Below are 19,802 nucleotides of genomic sequence, written 5' to 3'. Positions count from 1 at the left end.
GGGAGGAGCCTGTATGGGTTTGCCCCGCTTTCTTTGGAGTGCTTCAGTGTGTTGATTTTCTTGTGTTCCTCTCGGGTGCATTTCCACGCACGTCCACGAGATGTCCCCTCAGCCTCCAATCTGGGTTACCGCGGACTCTTAAGAGCGCCCGAACCGACGTGGAGTAGGTAGGGCCTATCGTAGAGCAGGGCGTGGTGGCGTCATGAGTTGCCGGGCGGTTTCTTGCCCCCACTCGCTCAGTCTGCCCCCAGTTTAGGATAGCGATCGAGATTCTCGAGGCTCGTACTCAACCGCCGTCCAGTGCATCCAGCGCGTGGGCAGAAGCTACGAAAGAGATATGTGAGCCCCGAACTGGAGAGTAGGAGGAACTCAATGGGATTCAGACTTCTTGTCAGATTTTAGCTAGTGCCGAACGTAAGGCATAGAATCTTTGTAGCCTGGGAAGGCGGATGGGGGTGGGGAGGAGAGTACCCTTGTGTACCATCAGTCCAGTATAAAATATACGGGACCACTCTATGTGTGGCACAGGGCCAGCATGTTCGGGGCGCGAGGTTATAAAAACAGCCCTAGAATGTAGCCTGCTAGAAGCTCCGCTCTGCCGTGTATTGTGAGGCGGAAGGAAAGCCGGTGGAAGCCCCTATTGGGAGAGGCTTCAGGGAGTCTGCGGGGTGCCTGTTTGCCTCCAGACACTGTAGTGAAACGGGGAGCAGAATAATAGTGTACCTAAAGAGAATCTAAGAATCCCCAGGGGGATGAAGTTGAACCAGAAACCCTGTCCACTTATTTTTCAAAGGAATCCTCCAGTGATTCTGCAGGAGGAGGTTACAGGTTCCAACTTCTTAAGACAAAAAACAAACCAAAAAAAACCCTCCCTCCCTAACTTGGAACTTGTATCTCTTCTCTTGATGAAAGTCCTGAGGTGTTTGTTTGTTTGTTTGTTTTTTACAGAGTGACAGAAGTATATTAATAGTTAATGTTTAACTTTGCACATAAATCTGGTTTGAAAAAGATATATTAGTAAATAAGTACCTATTTTTTCCCAAACTTTAAAAACTTACACGAAACCTGGGATAAATGTACTGAAATTAGATTTCCTAGGCAGCACTAGAAAACTCTGTGGTGGAAGAGTATTTGCAAAGAGGAAAGCAGCTACAAAATGAGAATTTCAGAACTAGAGGATAATCGACTGAGCTGTCTTTCAGATACGATTTGTGTGACGCTCTTTTCCATGTTTTGGTCCCTTCCAAATTGTGTTATTTTCTAGAAAATCAGCATATAAGACATTACAGATAATGTCTTATATAAAGATGTCTTATATGCTGATTTTCTAGCAAATAATACAATTAAAAATTACTCCCCAGAGCAAAAATCTGCAATAAAATGTGTAATAGCTTGTGTATAGTAGCTAGTTTAATAAAACATTATCCAAATAATCAGTTACTACTGTTGAAAATTTATAGTAAGAAATATTAAAAACAACAAAAGACTATCACTGTTCCAAATTTAGGCCTATTTAAATGATTTTCAATATAGCCTAACTCAATGTAGGGGTTACATTTAATAAAATCTTGCTGGCCAGACTTCTAAGACTGTGATTATGTAGGTGGTCCACTAGGATCAGTTGGTTCCCTTGCTTAGCTGAATTATATTAGATTCCTACCACGTGTTTCTCAAATTGAGGAGAATCATTAGGAAAAGATCCATCCACATGCTCACATAAAGCCTCTCTCTCCACCTCGTACCCATGTCCCACTCCCTGTAATAAAAACTGTAAGTTAGTTGTGGGAAGTCCTGAGTTTTAAGCCAGGTCAGACCCTACAAAACAATCTAGCTCTGTTGTAAGGTCATAGAGAGCAGAGGAATATGTTTTGACCATATTCTTTATATTCAAATGTAGAAAGGATATTGTCTCCCCCTTGTCATACTATTGCTGCAAATAGCTCCTTGCACTAAATGGAAAAACATGTTGTCTGATTTTAGGGAGCATGCCTTGACCAATTCCTCCCTAACTGTCTCTGTGCTGCCTTGGGCTGTGGGATGGATAACAGAACTTTTGAATCATCACTGGAATAAACTCATTAGAGCCTCTTCTTCATAACACCGTATCTGTCACTCAGGTGGGTGAGAAGGGTAAAGGAGAAAACAGACAAGCTTTGTTGTTCATCCTTATGAAGTTACCTTTCTGGATAGTTAGGGTGTTAGATCATCTCTTTATTAAGTATACATCACAAGAGAAAAACAACCAGGTCAGCAGATAATTACTCAGGATGTCTTTGAGCAATGTAGTGAGGCATTGAAAGATGCCCCAGAATGGGGGAGGATGGCTTAACGCAAAGCTTTTGGCAGTTGATCATGAATTCTTGTTGAGTGAGGGAACCAGTCGGGGGACGGGGGTGGCTAAGGAGGGGAGAGTCTGACTCCTGGGGCCAAAAACCTTGGAGAAATTATTCCACCTATAAAACTACTTTAATTTTTTTTTTCAACGTTTATTTATTTTTGGGACAGAGAGAGACAGAGCATGAACGGGGGAGGGGCAGAGAGAGAGGGAGACACAGAATCGGAAACAGGCTCCAGGCTCTGAGCCATCAGCCCAGAGCCTGACACGGGGCTCGAACTCATGGAACGCGAGATCGTGACCTGGCTGAAGTCGGACGCTTAACCGACTGTGCCACCCAGGCGCCCCTAAAACTACTTTAAAAGAAATTGGTGAAAGATGTTAAAACCCAGCTTCAGGCAGAGGAGGATGGTATGAACCCAGTAGTTATATAAGATTGCAGTATCTATATTTGCAGGTCCATATTGTAAGCCCACATTACTTCCTCCCACAACCACCCTGAATTGAGGGCAGAAGAGAGAAAGGTGAAATAAGATAATATCACAATTTCTTTTTAAAAGTTATGGGTCAGTCTTATTCTTGGGTACTTTTTTTTTTTTTTTTGAAGACTCATCTGTATTTTCTATTTGGTACATTTGAAAGTTGTCCTACTCTTGTTTTGGGTTTGTATCATGAACAAGCCCGTCCCAGTCTCTCAACCCGAGTCCAGAGGACCCTAAAGCCTCCTCTTTGAAGACAACCTGCTTTGATGATCTTCTCACTTTAGAAGCTAGATTCCACATTCTATACCTTCATAAGTTGTTTTCTGGGCATTTCCCAGAATTATACTGCAGGCAGTATAATAATATTCATGTATATATGATCTATATGTAGTGTGATAAGGTCTACTATTTTTCTTTGGCAGAAGTTAAAAAAAAACACCAGAAGACATTTCACCCAAAGTAAAATAATATTTTCCATTAATGCCAGTAAAACTTGAGTTTTGGAAGCATAAGCAGGAGGGATTGGGATAAGAAATGAATTCGTTTTGGTTTTGCTGAAATGGTTCATGGTTCATAGTTTTAAAAGTTTGAAAGTTTCTACTTTTAGAGGATTTAAGCACCAGCAGATGGGTTGCGGAACTGCAGGGGGAAAGGGAGAGATAGAGCTGGACAAGTGGAAATTGCTTATCTTAGGTGATCAGCTAGGTTTTCTGTCATCTTCAGCCTGGTGGCTCTGAAATACCCTTGGGTGATAAGGACACAGCACAATGAGGTAGGGAGGCATTCAGGAAGCAGGGAGCAAGCGAAGAGGCAAGTTAGGAGGCCTTGGTCAGGAGCTGCAGGAGGGAGAGGCCAGCATAAAGGGCACAGAGGCGGGGCAGGGTGTCTGGGTCCCACATGTACTGGGGGCCCGATCTCTGCACTTCAAGTCCACTCAGCCCCACTAGGGCCTCTGTGAGGGTCAGTTCCTCCTCCCCAAGGGAGGAGAGCAGGTCAGGCTGCAGGGGGAATACACCCTCTTTATCCTGTAGGAAATTCTGTTCCATTGTGCTCTCCACCTGCAAGGAACCAAAATAGCATGAAAAGAAAGAACTGGAAACGTCTCTTCCTTTCTCCTAACACATAACCACAAAGAGGGCTACCTTTTTCTTATTATAACTCCTTTCATTACATTACAACTCCATGTGGGCCTTTTTTGTTTTTTTAATGTTTATGTATTTTTGAAAGAGAGACAGAGTGTTAGCTGGGGAGGTGCAGAGAGAGAGGGAGACACAGAATCTGAAATGGGCTCCAGGCTCTGAGCTGTCAGCACAGAGCTCAATGAGGGGCTCTAACTCATGAACCATGAGATCATGACCTGAGCTGAAGTTGGACGCTTAACCAACTAAGCCACTCAGGCGCCCCTCCATGTGGGCCTTTTAAAAGCTCTGTACAGTGGCCAGTGCTTTTCTTTTTAGCCCTATTGTACAGATTCAGAGACATTAAGAGATTTGCCCACATCACTTGGCTGTGAATAAGCAAAACCAGAGTTTTCTGACGTCTCAAGCTGAAAAACTTAGATAATGGCACAAAATTTACTCTTCTACTTCTGGTTATAAAATAGAAAAAAAAAAAAAAGGGAGAACACGGAGAAAAATGAGCGTGGGCATAAGCCCCTGTGATACGACAGAGGCCCTTCAGGACAGCCTGTCATTAGGCTCAGTCTGTGTCTTTCCACTGGTTCTAGCTGACTCCCTCCCAAACTCTCTCTAGCACCTGCTGTTTTTTCTCACCAGCTTTAGCTGCACGGGTAGGATCTTTTTCTCCATCGATTTTACCAGCAGCTTCTGTTGGGCTTCACTTAGCTCTGGAGGGAAAAGAAAAGCAGAGAAACAAGTGTGTGGTGTGGGTACGAAGGGGACTACAGACTCGAAATGGATGCCCTTCCAGAACGTCAGTGTTAGTTAATCCACACATTTATCCACGGTTGAATGCTTGCTGCTCTATGCTAGGCACCTTTGCTGGGTGTGTCAGCAAAGTCATACCCCTGCATTCAGGGAACTTGCAGTGTAGTGGAGAAGGCAAAGCCACGTGCAGTGACAATACAGGGTATTAAGGGAGCGATGGAACGATAGCCAAGGGGTCTATTTTGGTCTTGGCATTTGAGGGCAGACTTTTTTTTTTTTCAACGTTTATTTATTTTTGGGACAGAGAGAGACAGAGCATGAACGGGGGAGGGGCAGAGAGAGAGGGAGACACAGAATCGGAAACAGGCTCCAGGCTCTGAGCCATCAGCCCAGAGCCCGACGCGGGGCTCGAACTCACGGACCATGAGATCGTGACCTGGCTGAAGTCGGACGCTTAACCGACTGCGCCACCCAGGCGCCCTGAAGGCAGAGTTTTTAAGAGGACAAACATCTCAGCTTACTCCTGAAGGACTAGAGCATTTTTCTAAGGGGCCATGTTTCATGCAGAGGGAAGAAGAGAATTCAGGGCAAGATCAGAAGATGTTACTCTCTGAAATTAGAGCTAACAAATTTCAGAGTGCCTGGATGGCTCAGTCGGTTAAGGGTCTGACTTCAGCTCAGGTCATGATCTCACGGTTCGTGGGTTGGAGCTCAGGATTCTCTCTCTCCCTCTCTCTCTCTCTGCCCCTCCCCCACTCACGCTTTCTCTCTCTCAAAATAAATAATAAAATCAAATAAAGCTAACAAATTTTGATACAAAAGTGATGAGCTTAGCCATATGTAGAAATTTTAAATACGTGGCTGGTTAAGCTAGGATTACTTCCCAACCTCTATTAGCAAGACTAGGCCACCTTCCCAGACTATCCAAGGTGCCCAAGTGATGCCTTAGGAAGGCAGACAATTTTTTAAAATTTTTGTTATTTTATTTTATTAAAACAATCTCTGTGCCCAACATGGGACTTGAGCTCATGACCCCGAGATCAAGAGTCATGCTGTACCAACTGAGTCATCCAGGCACCCCTATAACCAAATTCCTTAAATGTAGGTATATACTACTTAACTGTGGTATAATTTGCCTGGCATTCATTCATTCATTCATTCATTCATTCATTTGTATGTCTGGGGATTCATTCAGTGATTCATTCCTATCGCCGAAAATGTATATAAATGAAGACCTTATTCTCCATTTACCTGTTAGGGCTCCAAGGAAATAGAGGATGGCCCCCATAGCCTCCTTTGATAGCAAGACATCTTTTGGGAGTGCCTCCAGGGTCACTTCATGTCCTTTGTCTAGAGCCCCTTCAAGCTGTGGGGAAAGGTGGGCAATAACACAATGAAGGGGCCAAGCATAGTGCCTGGCACATAACAGTCCCTGGAGATGTGCTAACTCATGTCCTTGCTTCTTTATCAAGGTACAAAGTCATAAAAAGTACTGGACACCTTGGATTTCTTGGTCCCTGAGCCTTGGACTCTGGAAAGGAAATGTTCCAGTCCTCTTTCCAAGAAAAGGGCCTGCTGGCCTGCTGCTCACCCTCTGTCGTGCCTTGAGGGAATCTGCATGGTTTGCCCTTTTCCAGAGGAATGAGGGAGCAGTGGCCGCCTGGCAGTCTGGGGGGCACCTGGACATCCACCCACTGGAGGGAGACATCCACCTACTGTTGACTCCCCCTGCCAGTTGTGACACCCACACGTGTCTACCAGCAACCTTTCTCTGTGACCTCACCGTGAGTTCCAGGTCTTGTAGCTCCTTTTTCTTCCCGAGAAGTTTGCTGAGGGAGGTGAGCAGGGAGCTTTGCCCTACTTGGCTCAGCCTTTCCACTTCTTGGATCTCTCTTTGAACTTCTTCTTTTAGTGTCTTGAAGTCCTCATGTTCCTCCCCTATTGGGATAGTAAACATGGTAAACAAACCATCTGCCATCTGGCAGCCTGCCCATTCAGTCAGCATTCTGCCTGCGGGGCTCCTTCACTCAGCCTCCCTCAAGTCCCTGTGCTCTGCTCCCAGCCTGAGCCTCGCCTCTCTTTCTTCTTGACCAAGGAACAGGATTGTGAAGTTTCTGCTAGCCTTGACTTGTGAAGGAGTTGTGGTGATGGTCTGGGCAAGGAGGTGGACCAGGACCCACATGAATATCTAAGGGGGGAGTTGATTGTCCCTGGGCTCTCAAGCCCCATTCTGCATCAGTAGACAATTGATTCCCCTTTCTTCAAAACTCCAGCTAAAAGTTGAGAAGGAAAGTCTATTTCCCCTTCTTATGAATTAGTTGACAAAGAATGACTTTGGTGACTGAGTGAAGGCTAGCATGGATGGGTCTATATCCATGGACGTGGGTAGATCAAGGTTAGCTTGAATCTTGGCCTGACTCTCCAGGGGTCTCGCATCCTAAGAATATGTCCTGGAGAGTGGCTTCCTGGAAGTAGCTCCAATCACCAGGACCTGGGACTCAGCACTTCCCTTTCCCTCCCTTCACCCCACTGTCTTCATGCCAAAGTCATGGGAGAAACTTACAAAATTCCTTACCAGCATCAGATTCCAGGATAACTGAGGGGGAAAACAAAAAACAAGAATGTACTCCTCCGAAACAGTAGCCATACCCAGGGGATGACACATTAATGGGGGTTAGGAAATGTATCCTGTCTCCTGGGATATCCCAGCCATCTTAAGGCTCCACCTGCTCCATTTGTGGGAGGCAGGAATGGGGCAGGAGAGAAGCTAATGCCACGTGAAAAAGGGCTCCCGGATTGACTGAGTTGGCATCATGGTGACTCAGTGGCTCCCGTCCCGGGTGCTGGGTGTGGATGGCAGAGTTGCAGATGTGCGTGGGACAGGTTATAGCTAAGAAGGCCCTTTGAGGCATCAGACCACCTGGGTATCCTGCCCAAAGACTTCCCCCTTCCACCACTTTTTCCTAAGCTATTGGAATTTCTGCCACATTTCGGGGACAGTTGTTTGCCGAGACCTGCTCTGCCATGTTCCCCGTTGTCAGAAAAAGACTGGAGTTTTAAAAATCTGTGTCAAGAAAGTTGCAGCGAAATGAGAGGAAACACTTACGGGTGAGCTTCTCCTCTGGCTTTTCTGAAGACAGAAACAATGCACATATGTCAGTATAAAACCTATTTGTGCTTTTTTATCTAGAGTGGATGTCAAGGTGGCTTTATCAGTGATCATTATAAAAACACACAGAGATTATGTTAGCTCGCCCCCCACCCCCAATTTGGGAACACACAATGCCTCCAAGTTTCATTTCTGCTTCCAGTGGTGCCTTCTGGTCTGTCTTTCTGGTTCTCTGTCTCTCTAGGGCAGTATTCATGTGCTTCTATCTGTCTTGCCTAAAGTTGGGGATAGATATTTTTGGGGACTTGGGAAACAAAACCAGGGGTTCCTTGGGGGGCTATGGTATATGCTGTTAGAGGGTACAGGATTTTAGCAGATGATATCAGGGTTGGGCAGAAGATATGGGAAACCAGGTAGCAATTTCACTTACCTCCAGGAGGGAAGGTTTGCATGTTATCATTGTAGATATGTGGAATATCTGTAAAGGTGCAAGAGAGGGGAGAACAGGAGGACCTTTAACAGCTACCCACCTTCCCTTCTCCATTCTCAAGTCCATGGGCTCTGCTAAGGGCTAGGTAGGTCCCTGTCCCTAAATGCCTCACCTAACCCCCGATCTACCTCTATTGCTAGAAGAACCCTTTTCTTTCTCTGTAAATCCTTTCCCATGACAACACTATTTTCTGCCTTGCATCTTAGTACTGGTGTCTATGGATGTTTCCTCCACTGGCCACAGACTTCTTGAGAGCAGAGGCTGTGCTTGTTCATCTCTGTGTCCCCTTTCCCCAGCTAACGCAGTGCCTAGCACAGAGGAGATGCTCAGAACCCAGGGATTCCTTCACTTCCTCTCCAGAGCAACCTCTGCAGTTCTGTCCCCGGCAGCTGGGCCACATTACAGTACACTCCTGCACTATTCCCTGACTTGCCACAAGACGGGACCGGGATGCCTTAGTACTAATGCGGGTAATTCTTGTCTTGAGGGGAGAATATGCCAGTGTCTGCTCACCCCACTCATCTTTGCCTTTGACCATCAGCTGTCTCACTCGAAAGGCCAGGATGCAGCCCTTGGGGATGGTTACGGCCTCCTTGTGGTTTATGGATCCCTAGGATCAGACAATGAGGATTTGTGAACCCGCAGAGATTCTGAGACATGGAGTGGGGGAGGGGGAAATGAGGAGATAAGAAGTTGAAAACCCTTTACTGGTGTCCCAGATTGTCTTTCCACCAGTCTGGACTTCATGGAATGAGCTTCAAAGCTCTTTTGCATCATCCCACTGACAATCTCTATCTCTCTTCCTGGTTCAGACACATGAAGGAAGTGGCCAGACCTGCTTCGTCACCTGCCTGTACATCTCTGTCCCACCTGAGAGCTTCCACAGGCCCCGGTGCCTTCTTCCTCTTCGCCATCTGTCTTGTGCTCATCTCCTCCGAGAAGCCTTCCATGACTAATCCTACTCTCAGCTCCAACTCATCCCTTGAAGATTTATACAAACTAGATTTAGGTATGTAGACCATTACTTATTTATGTCGAATTTTCTAAGCCTGTGTTCTCTGGGCTTTAACCTGTGTGTCTCCTCCACGAGACTGAGAACTTTCTAAGAGCAAGGGTGTCTCTCCTGTACGTTGGGAGCACCATGAGGGAAAATCCATGACTATGAGTTTCCCCTTCCTTGATAGCTCCCTGTGGCATTTGGCACAGGGATCTGCCCACCCAGGGCACCCTTGCCAGAGAGAGGATTTGTGTCTGGCCGACAGGAGCCTGAATCTTGAAAAGCAGGAAGAACGAGGGGGTCCTTTTTAGTATCCTGGGTGGGCACCGATAAGGTAAAGTTAATGTGTTAACGCAGCCTCTAAAGAGAGGCTAAATGTAAGTGTGTGTGCGCGTGTGTGAACCAAACCTGTAGTCCCAACGGGGCAAAGAATGGGAGGGAGAAGCAACCCTCCGCCTTGCCAGCTCTCTCCAGAGTGACCTCCTGCACGGTCTCCACCACCTCCATCACCACATACAGGTTCTCCCCTCGGTTTCGCATCTCCTTCAGGAACGGGTGCTCAGCTGACAGCTTCCTGTGGCAGAGGAAGCATTAAGGAATCAGCCAGAACCTCTCCAGGCATGGGCCATGAGCTTCTCTTTTCTTCGGTCATTCCCAGGAGCTAGGCATGGTGGCGTCAGGGAAAGGGTGAGGACTCTGGAGTAAGACCGAGGCTGAAGCCCAGACCTCCCGCTTACTAGCAGAGCAGTTACTTTTGAGTCTTGGGCGCCTCATCTATAAAATGAGGATAATTACCCTTCCCTGCAGAGTTGCTGAGAGGGAAACTGAGAAATCAGCTGGCACAGCTTCTGGCCTGGAACAGGCCCCTCTGGTTGCTCTTTCCCCCTTTTCCCTCTGCCTTGGGGTGCCTTCCCCTCTCTCCCCCCCACCCCGTTCTTAGCCCTGTTCATCTCTCCAGGGGTCCTTTGTCCCCATCTCTCATCCTGTCTCTGCTATTAACCCTAGTTCCTTTGACCCCATTTGCTTGCCCACATAAACGTGTGCTTTGATCTTTCTACTCCCTCAAATTACCTTTCCATTTCTTTCCTTCACTTCTTTGGCAAGTATCTGGAAAGCTACGCCCATACACAGTCTTTACTTCCTGTCCACTCCTAAATTCTTTTATAATTTGGCTTCTGGTTCTCCTCCTCCACTGAAATCCCAACGACCTCCTGCCCACCAAATTCAAAGACCTTCCCTAACTCTGCACAACACTGACCCCTGCTGGCCAAAACCTCCCTGTGACTCCGTCTCCTCGGGGCTTCCAGTCCCACTGTGCCACCCCGCTTCTGCTCCCACCCTTTGGGCTTCTGATTCCTATCCGTTCTGTCTACATCTCCTGTGTTAGTTTCTTTGGTTCCCTAAAATTTTACATTCTCTAAGATTCTGTTCTCAGTTCTTTGCTGTCTGAACTGTCTCGAACATCCTCCCCTGCCCCCAACGCCCTTCCTATAGTTTTCATCTTTATATGGCTCACCACCACACAGGGATCTTCATCTGACTTCTCTCCTGAGCTCTGGGCCCTCATTTCTAACTGCCTTAAAATTTTTCTTTTAGGGGCACCTGGGTGGCTTGTCGATTGAGCATCTGACTCTTGGTATAGGCTTAGGTCATGATCTCATGGTTTCGTGAGTCCGAGCCCTGTGTGGGGTTCCGTGCTGACAGCACGGAACCTGCTTGGGATTCTCCGTCTCCCTCTCTCTGCCCATCCCCCACTCACGCTGTATCTGTCTGTCTCAAAATAAATAAATAAACTTAAAAAATTTTTCTTTTAAACTTGAGATATAATTGACATATAACATCATATTGGTTTTAGATGTCCAGCATATGCAATGCAGTGTCGTTAACTGTGGCCCCTCAGCTAATGTCTCGCTGGACCCGCAAACTCAAAACGTCCAAAAGGGACTCACGATCTTTCTCTCCAAATACACTTCTAAAATCAGGCTTCTTGTTTCTGTTAATGTCATCACTTGGGTCAAATCTTAGAGTTATCTTTTTAAAATTCTCATGTATTTAATTAATTTATTTTGATAAAAGTTGTATACGCTTAAGGCATATGACATGGTTTTTTTAAGTTTATTTTTTTAGTAATCTGTACACCTAATGTAGGGCTTGAACCCACAACCCCAAGATCAAGAGCTGCACGCTCTTCCGACTGAGCCAGCCAGGTGCCCCACAACGTGTTTCGATGGACACATACATAGAGAAATGATTGCTACAGTTGAGCTAATTAACATATCCATCTCCTTACATAGTTACCGTTTTGTGTGTGTGTGTGTGTGTGTGTGTGTGTGTGTGTGTGTGGTGAGAGCACCTGAAATCTACCCTCTTAGCAAATTTCCAGTGTACAGTATAGAGTTATGAACTGTCGTCATCCTGCTGTACATCGGATCTCCATCTTTGACGAAACCTTCTCCCTCACCCTGCAATCGGCTGTCAAGTCCAGTCTATTCTGTCACCCCAGAGGTCCCCCAGCCGCAACGGTTCCCCCCTCTTTATTCTGACTGCTCTTCCCTCATTTTATATCTCAGATCCTCATTTTGTATCTCAGATGGACAATGGAACAGTGTCTTGCCTAGTCTGCCTCCTTCCAACTCCTGTCCCTCCTCCTCTAGCTTCCTTTCATGTGGCCAGATTGATCATGACACATCAAGGTGTCATCAGGGTCCCCCTGAGGCCTACAGAATAGTTCCACCTCCTTGACCAGACACCTGGGCCCTCCATGGTCTAGGCCTCCCTACCACCTCCCACTTGCTCTACTCTTACCTTTTCTGCTCCTGCCAAACCAGCTCTTCATTCTCCCTAGAGGTTCTGAGGTTTCTCACCCATGTGCCTTTGTAATGTCCTTCTCCCAGACTTGCATGTTCAATTTCTACTCATCCTTCAAAGCCTAGATCATGGGCTGCCTCCCCTGAAGTCCTTCTTCATTTCCCCAGCCAGAAGTCCCTCTGGCCTGCCACAAAACTCAGGCAAAGTCCTCCTATGGCACTTACTACTTCTCACCTTGGATTGATTATAGTCACTGTTGTACATCTCTCCTGCCCCCAACTCCTAGATTGCAAGGTTCTTGGACAAAGATGTCCTAGTGCACCCTGGCACCTAGTAGGGTATTTTGCACTCAGTGAGACTATATAAATATTTACTGGGTGACTTTCTAAGCACCCCAGCCCTTCCTTCCTGCCTCCCCAGTCCTCATCTCCTTCTTTCAACCACTACTTAACTAACTTAAAAGTTAGTTCCCTGTCAAGCCAAACATCTGAGATGTCCAGACTACCACATCGACATGGCATCTGCCACACCCCTTGTGTTGCTGGGGCAGCAATCCCGAGGGCACCTGGTGTGTGGATGGGACTGAGCAGATGGCTTGATTTATGGGAGCAGAACGCTGTGCCCAAGCTTCACTAGGGAGCAGTTAAGACCCTTTCCTTTTTTAGTGTATTTTATCTATGACTCTTTAGTGTATTTTATCTATGACTCTTCATAGTTTAGGAAGGAGCCCTCGAGATTTTCGTCGAACCCCATCATTTTTCAGGAAAGAAAACAGGTTCTGAGAGGACAGTGATTTTTCCAAGGTCACACAGCAAGTTAACGTGACCATACGCATCCTCATGTGTGTATATGATAGTAGGGGGGTGGTACTGGAGGTAGCGGAAGGATGGGGGGAATGGTTAGGGAATGGCCTGGAGGCACTCATGGGCCAGAAGGGTCATCTTCAAGAGCTCTCCTGTGGTGACCACATAGGTGAAGGTCAGTGTGAAGGCCCTGCCCTTTAGCTCAGGGCCCAAAGCACCCTTTCCAGGCACCACCCACCCCATCCTGGTAGCCCTCCAGCCCTTTCACTCTCACCTCTCCTGGTGCAAGGTCTCCAGAGCCTTGGGAGCCACACTGAGTGTCTGGACCTCCAGGGTACTGCTTCTGGACAGCCCTGCAGTCCCCGTCACCTTGACTGTCTTTGGCATGTCCACTTCTCCCTCCACTCGGGCATCCAGCATATTCTTAAAGCTAAAGTTCCCAGAGTCTGTTGGATCTGCAGGAGAGAGAAGATGAAAGGGGCCAGGCTGGCAGGCATTCCTCTTCCCTCGCCTTCTGGGAGAACTTTGGGCTACAGGACACCAAACCACATCTGGGCAGAGGGAGCTTTGGGCTCCTCCTCACAAGCCAGTGCCTGGCCCCACCCCTCTGTCCTCAACTCCGTGTCCAGACTAACCTGAAGGTGAGCTGCCAGGCTCAAGCACATCCAGGAGGGTGTAGTCAGTGCGGACGTATCGGGCACCCCAGAAGAGAGTGCTCTTTCTCTTCCTCAGCACCAGGCAGAAGGGATGGAAGCGCTTGAAGTCTATGAGGCTGTCAAGGGGTGTCAGGTCCCCTCTAGGGTTTAGCTGTCTGGCCAGGGCCCGGGTGACATTTTCAAATATGGTCATTTTCTCTGTGGGGGGTGGGGGGAGACAGGAGAGTGACAAGTTGGGAGACCAGGACATGGGAAGGCCCCTGCAGAGAGAGATGGGGCTCAGGGTGTATGTGGGGGGGTGGGGCTTCAAGATGCCTGGATTCTAGGAATGTCAGAGCTGAAAGGAACTAAAGGAGTCTTCTCTTTACGACGAGGAGACACAGCCCCGAGAGCTGAGACAACTTGCCCGAAGTCACAGGGCTGCTTAGAGAAGCCAGGCCTTCCCTCTGTTTGCCAAGGGCTCTTTGCTCACCCTGTATTCATTTTCTTCATGGACTCGGAGCCTGGCTAGAGCATTTCATTAGTGCTGCAAGTAAAGTTCCTCTCATACAGCTGTGCCCACCTCGTCTTCCCCAGAGAACTGTGACAGCGGGGACCTGGGATGCCAGGGAAGGAGGCAGCCACCACTGGTGCCGAGGGCCTGAGGAGGCAGATGCTGTTTACCTGCCCCGGTTGTCCTTTCTTTGGGTGGGGGGTCACTTCCCTGTACCCTGTACTTCCCTTGTGCCCACCTCCTGGTTCTTGGGCGCGAGTAGACCCACTTCCCTCCAGGTGCTACCCAATACACCCAGGCATTTGCCTTTGCTCCCTCTGCTTATAATATGCCCCCTTCCAATCCCTATTCATTAAGATTCATTTTGGGTCACCTCTTTGGTGACTCCCTTCTCACTCCTCTCCAGGCAGCTGGTGACTCTATCCTGTGTCCCCAAAGCACTTTGTACATGCCCTTCTGAAACACCTGCAATCTGAAACAGATCATGTTGTTGTGATCTGTGCACCTGACTCTCGCCTACTTGATTGTGGCCTCCCAGAGGGCAGGAAATGGGTCTTAGTCATCCCTGTAGCATCAGCACCAAGCACAGTGCCTGGTGCAGACCTGGAGCTTGGCAAATGTGTGTGGAAACAATGAATGAAGAAATGAATGAATGTGGCCCTGGGAGGCACATACTGGGGTGAGAGGGCCCTGGAGAATGTGGGGTTTGCAAGAGCCTGACCTTCAGAGTCTTAGGTTTCTGTCTTTGAGGTTCAAGTCCAGGTGCTTTGGCTGGGTGGCCAGCTGGCACAGCTGGATTATTCCTGTGGCTGTAAGAGGACACAGCAGCTGGCCTGGAACTGCCTCACAGCCCCCTTGGGCACCTCATAGAGTCAGGGAAGCAGGAGGCACACGTACAGGTGCATGGGACCAGCCTGCCAACCGCATGGGCTCCAGTGTGCCTTTTTTACTCCTCATTCCTGGAAGGGCCAGGCCAGGCCAACCTCCTGGGGCCAGCCAGATGCCTTTGGGAAGGGATCAGGTGAGTGCTGTCTCCTCCTCACCAGAGAGGAGCTCACAGGACCACTCCTCACTTCTCTCTCCAAGGCCTATGAAGACACCTACCCCCCAGGGCTCTAGGGGACTTCTAGGCCCTTCTCTTCCCACCCATGTTCTTGTTCATCCCTAGAACACCCCCCACCTCCCCTGCTGTCATCAGACTCTTACCAGAGAGCAGTTCTAGGTTCTGTCCAGCAGCCGGCTCTCAGTCTGTAGGTTGAGAGAGTGACTATCCCTCACCAGGACAGGCTGCTGCTTTATGCTTCTCTGGAGGCAAGGATGTAGGCTTCCAGGGACCCCGCCTGCCCCAGTGACCCCACCCCTATCCTGCTCTACTTCCAGGAGAACAGCATCAACCTGTTCCACGTGTGCCCTGCCCCGGGCCCTGGGCCCTGGCCTCCTGAGGGCTGAGGGGGTGGGGAGCTGCCAGACAGGTGCCAGCGTGGGTGGAGGGAGCCAGACCAGATAGAGGTGGCCACTGAAGGTTGGCTTCATGGGCTGAGAGGAGAGGAAAGAAGGCACGTTTGGGAGAGGGGCAACAGAGAGGCAGTGGGAGGTGTGCGTGCGCACGCGCGTGTGTGTGCGTGTGCGTGCAGGTGTGATGAAGGCGGCATCTCTGTTCTGTCATCATTGTGGTCATCAGGAAGTATGTAGGATACATGGTAAGGCCTTGTGGGCATGATAAAGGGATAAGAAACCCCGTGTGTCCACAGATCCCAGCAGAAAGAGCAGCTGAGAAGCTGTCCCGCATCTCTCTGCTGGTCTGCCTGCACATCACTCCCTCCCTCCCTTGGTTTTCGCTGCATATACATATCTGTGGCGCTGCTAGCTGCCTGTGCTTGTGTAGGCAGAGATGCAGATAGACCAAGGGGTTTCCTGCTGCTCTGTGTTCAGCGTGTCTGCTCCTCATGGAGTATCGTACCCACACTTACACGCACACGCACAGGCAGAGGCAGAGCGGAATTAGTGGCAAGGCTACAGAGCATGTCTGCCTCGGGAGTTGTTCTTAAGTCTGTGCCTAGGAGGAATTTCAAAAGGGACTTTACACACCTGGTTGGGTTTCTAGATGACAAATCAAGACATTTCCAAGCAAGACTCCTTTAGTGTTGGGACACGAGTCAACGTCTGTATGCGTATATAACCTGAATACAACTGAGTCTGTTTTCATGCTCTAACTTTGAGGCTCTCCTCAGTACCACTCATCCAATAGGAAATGCAGCCTTGAAAACCACGAAGGGAAGTTATATATTTGTTGAAAGTTTTCTTCTTTTTTAAAAACCTTTTTTTAAAAGTTAATTTATTTTGAGGGAGAGAGAGAGAGTGTGAGTGTGAGCAAGAGGGGCAGAGAGACAGGGAGAGAGAGAACCTCAAGCAGGCTCCATATGCTCAGCTCAGAGCTCGACATGGGACTCGAACCCATGAACTGTGATGTCATGACCTGAGCTGAAATCAAGAGTTGGATGCTTAACCGATTGAGCCACCCAGGCACCCACCCTGTCTGGAGGTTTTCTTGAGGGGCTGGTGGTTAATGGGGGAGATGAGACCACACCACACTCAGCAAAACTCCCTAAACACTGAATTACAACTCTGTCTCTAAAGTCTCATTCAATATGACAAATGCTCCCAAATCTCTCTGTGTCATAAAACAAAACCTTCTGGGTCTCTAGTCCCTGCCCCCTATCTTCTGGCTCACCTTCCTTCCTGTACCCCAGACCTCTCTTGTGGGGCCATCTACCACTTCCTCCTTCAACAGCTCCAACCAAGGGCTTGGCTGTGTGGGAAGGCTGTCTTTAGTCATTCAGTCCCTGTCACATGGGCGCATGTGTGCAGAAATAGGTGTATGTGCTATATTCTTTCCATCTCTACCTGTTTTCCTGGTTCTTCCTGGATTTCCATCTCTTCCTTTCTGTGGCTCTTAATCACTGCATTGATGTGACTGATGCCACTGCAATCCAGCATATAGTCCTGGGCTGTGCAGTCTCTCAACCTTTATTTATTTTTATTTTTTAAAAGTTTTTTTTTTTTTTTAAAATTTATTTTGAGAGAGAGATAGAGAGCAAGTGGGAGAGGGGCAGGGAGGGAGGGAAACAGGATCCCAAGCAGGCTCCATGCTGTTAGCGCAGAGCCCAGTCTGGGGCTTGAACTCACAAACCATGAGATCATGACCTAAGCCAAAGTCAAGAGTCATAGGCTTAACTGATTGAGCCACTCAGGCACCCACCCCTCTCATCCTTTAGATGGCCTCTCCCCATCTTCTCACTGGCCCACCATTGCCTCAGTGAGACTTGGGAGTTTCTTGTTGGTGTCTACCCTCTTTCCACTGGCTGCAGGCCAAGGTTTCCAGTCCAGGCCATCCTCCAAAGATCCGGAGGGCAGTGATTTCAAGAAGCCACATGTGTATCTGCTCTCTCTGAGGACCTCAAAAGCCAATTTGGCCAGCTTTCTCTCCTCTGACCTGGAAGTCTTGCTCCTTTCATTTCTCTTGCCCTCCTTCATTCATTCTGGACTCTACCAGACTTGCCCTTGTTCTCCTCATGCCACTCCATTCCACCTCTGTCTCATTGAACCATCCGCCAAACTGCCTAATGGCGTTCAGAAAGGGTGGCTTTGAGGGTTCAATGCAAAGAGAAGAAATAAGGGCTTGCGGGGTCAGCTAGGTTAAAGATCTTGTGCTTTGAGAATAAAAATAACCATGTCAGGCTTGTTCCTGTGCTGCTCCTCACCCCCCCCCCACCTCCACCCCCCACCCCCTCCATCTGGATGCTTTGTAATTTTTGTTATTTTCCCAGTCCCCCTGCCTCATAGTCTTACGGATCAGGCCTCTTCCAGAGGCTCCTTTTCCTCAGAGTCCTGGTTTACAATCAGAGGAATCTGGGATATAATTTAAATTGTGCTGGAAGAGATTTAATTTAGACTAATTTGTAAGAACTCTTTAGGTGAATTTAAAATGACTTACTGAAAACAGGAGGCTGGGTGGTGCCTGGTGCTGTTTTAGGCGGCAGGCTTTGCTCTCTATCTCCCTCTGGTGGTCACTCAACAGAGGTAATGGCGATAATCACCCTTACTGTGGGCACCAAGCTTGTAATTTGCATGTAGTTGCTAGGAGATGGGGATGAGGGAAGGGAGCTGGCCTAGGGGAGGAAGCCACCTGAATGCCTCTCTGACCCATAGAGTGCATTGCAGACACAGACATTGGGACAGGTTGTTATTTCCTTACCCATTTTCCTTTTATTATTGTTGATTTTTCTCAAGAAGAGGCCAAAGAGGACAGAGATGAGGTAGGCTGGTGGAGTTCAGAAGGGTGGAAGGTACTGATCCTGGCAAGAATGGGAAGAAGCTGGCACAGACATACTGCCAGATCTTCTCTGAGTAGAAAGAGGTGAAAGGGCTAGGGAGGAAGGCAGGCTGAAATGGAGGTGTAACCCTCTGGTAGAAGGGCAGGAAGAACATGCCTCAGAGGCATTGTATTTTATATTTCCTATGGGAGGTTGGAAGTTCTCGGGTGTAGATTGCAGACTGGGAGCTATACTTCCATAAATTCTCCTTTCTGAACAAAGTAAAACCCCCATAATTCTTTCTTATCCCCTAAAATACTTTGAGGGTTTTTCCCAAATTCCCAAATCAGCTTTGGAGCCCAAGACACCTCCAAACTCCTGGCTGAGTAGACATTGTTCAGGGTCTTGTGACACTTCCTCAACCCAAAGTTGTACTGAAGAACTACAAAAGTGTGTCAAACTTCAAGGTGTCAGCCCTCGCCGTCCCCAGCCCTCCGCTGCCAACCCCTCTATGAGGTTGGTTTGGGCAAGGAGGCCACTGCCAGCACCCAGCCCAAATCCAGGGATGCCTCCTCTGTCAGCTGATCACCCGCAGCGCCCCAGCTCTTCCTGAGTCCCTCAAGATGCACCTGGGGTAGGTGTTGGAGCTCCTGTTCATGCCATGGTTGACAAAAGAGAAGCTCTCCTCCTTGGCTGTGATTGCTAGGCCCCTCCTGATAAGACAGAGCCCCCAGATCCTTGTAAAAGATACTGGGTGCCAGATGGAGCCTTTGAAGGTCTGCCTCCAAGAGAACTTGGAGCTGAAGTGCCTGTCCATTTCACCAGCTCCCCTGGGTCTGTGCAGAGCCCCACTCTGCTTTCCCTAGCCCTGGTAGGGGAAAGCGGATGTTCAGGCCTTTCAGCACTTGAAAGACAAGAGGCATACAGGGCACAGAGTGGTGACAAGGCATTGTGGTCTCTGGTATAGAGGGGTCCATCCCTGGTATGTCAAGGCTGCAGAGTCCCACCAGGGCCTGGGTCACCTTCAGCTCTGGCCAGGAAATCCCTGAGCAGTTTGAAGTGAGGGCAGAAGAGCCCTACCACCCCCTAGAAGAAATTCTGGCCAGAGTGTTCTCCATCTGCACAACAGAGAATAAACATCACGGGATGGTTTGCATTTGGGGAACCACCAGCTTCAGAAGTGATCTGCAGTAAAATTTTAAGTTCTAGCCCCTGACCCCACCCTTGACCCCCTCTGCCCATTAGTGCTAGAGTTGAGCAGAAGCGGGCACAGATTAAGAGTCTGGAGACCTGAGTTCCATAGACAGCTCTGCTAGGAGCCTGTTGTGTGGCCCCAGAGAAGTACCTTCCTCTCTCTGGGCCAGAGAGGTCATCTGTGATGGAGGGGGTGGAGCTGCATGAACTTCCGGATCTCTTCTAGTGCTCAAACT

The 19,802-nt window shown here is 48.5% G+C and overlaps 1 protein-coding gene and 1 long non-coding RNA gene across 3 annotated transcripts; one reads left to right on the top strand and one right to left on the bottom strand.

Moving 5' to 3' along the window:
* Nucleotides 1-41: 41 nt before the first annotated feature.
* LOC122485493 lies at nt 42-9,701 on the top strand. Its single transcript, XR_006297880.1, has 3 exons — nt 42-414; nt 1,981-2,117; nt 9,115-9,701. It is a non-coding gene; the product is annotated as an uncharacterized LOC122485493 (long non-coding RNA).
* GSDMA (gasdermin A) lies at nt 3,266-15,397 on the bottom strand. 2 transcript variants are annotated; one of them, XM_043584334.1, is made up of 12 exons: nt 15,266-15,397; nt 13,546-13,764; nt 13,185-13,365; nt 9,708-9,873; nt 8,816-8,912; nt 8,243-8,290; nt 7,810-7,833; nt 7,267-7,299; nt 6,487-6,641; nt 5,955-6,069; nt 4,590-4,663; nt 3,266-3,875 (listed from the first exon to the last, which is right to left on the bottom strand). In XM_043584334.1, the coding sequence occupies exons 2-12, from the start codon at nt 13,757-13,759 to the stop codon at nt 3,633-3,635; spliced, it is 1,350 nt and encodes a 449-aa protein (XP_043440269.1). In that variant the 5' UTR covers nt 13,760-13,764; nt 15,266-15,397; the 3' UTR covers nt 3,266-3,632. The 2 variants fall into 2 exon arrangements, with proteins under 2 accessions (XP_043440269.1, XP_043440270.1); XM_043584335.1 differs by having other exon boundaries at nt 7,279-7,299.
* Between the last annotated feature and the right edge of the window lie 4,405 nt (nt 15,398-19,802).

Source organism: Prionailurus bengalensis, chromosome E1 (genome assembly GCF_016509475.1).
Source record: "Prionailurus bengalensis isolate Pbe53 chromosome E1, Fcat_Pben_1.1_paternal_pri, whole genome shotgun sequence".
NCBI classification, from domain to species: Eukaryota; Metazoa; Chordata; class Mammalia; order Carnivora; family Felidae; genus Prionailurus; species Prionailurus bengalensis.
Note: the sequence above shows the minus strand (reverse complement) of the source record. Positions and strands in the feature narration are given on the sequence as shown.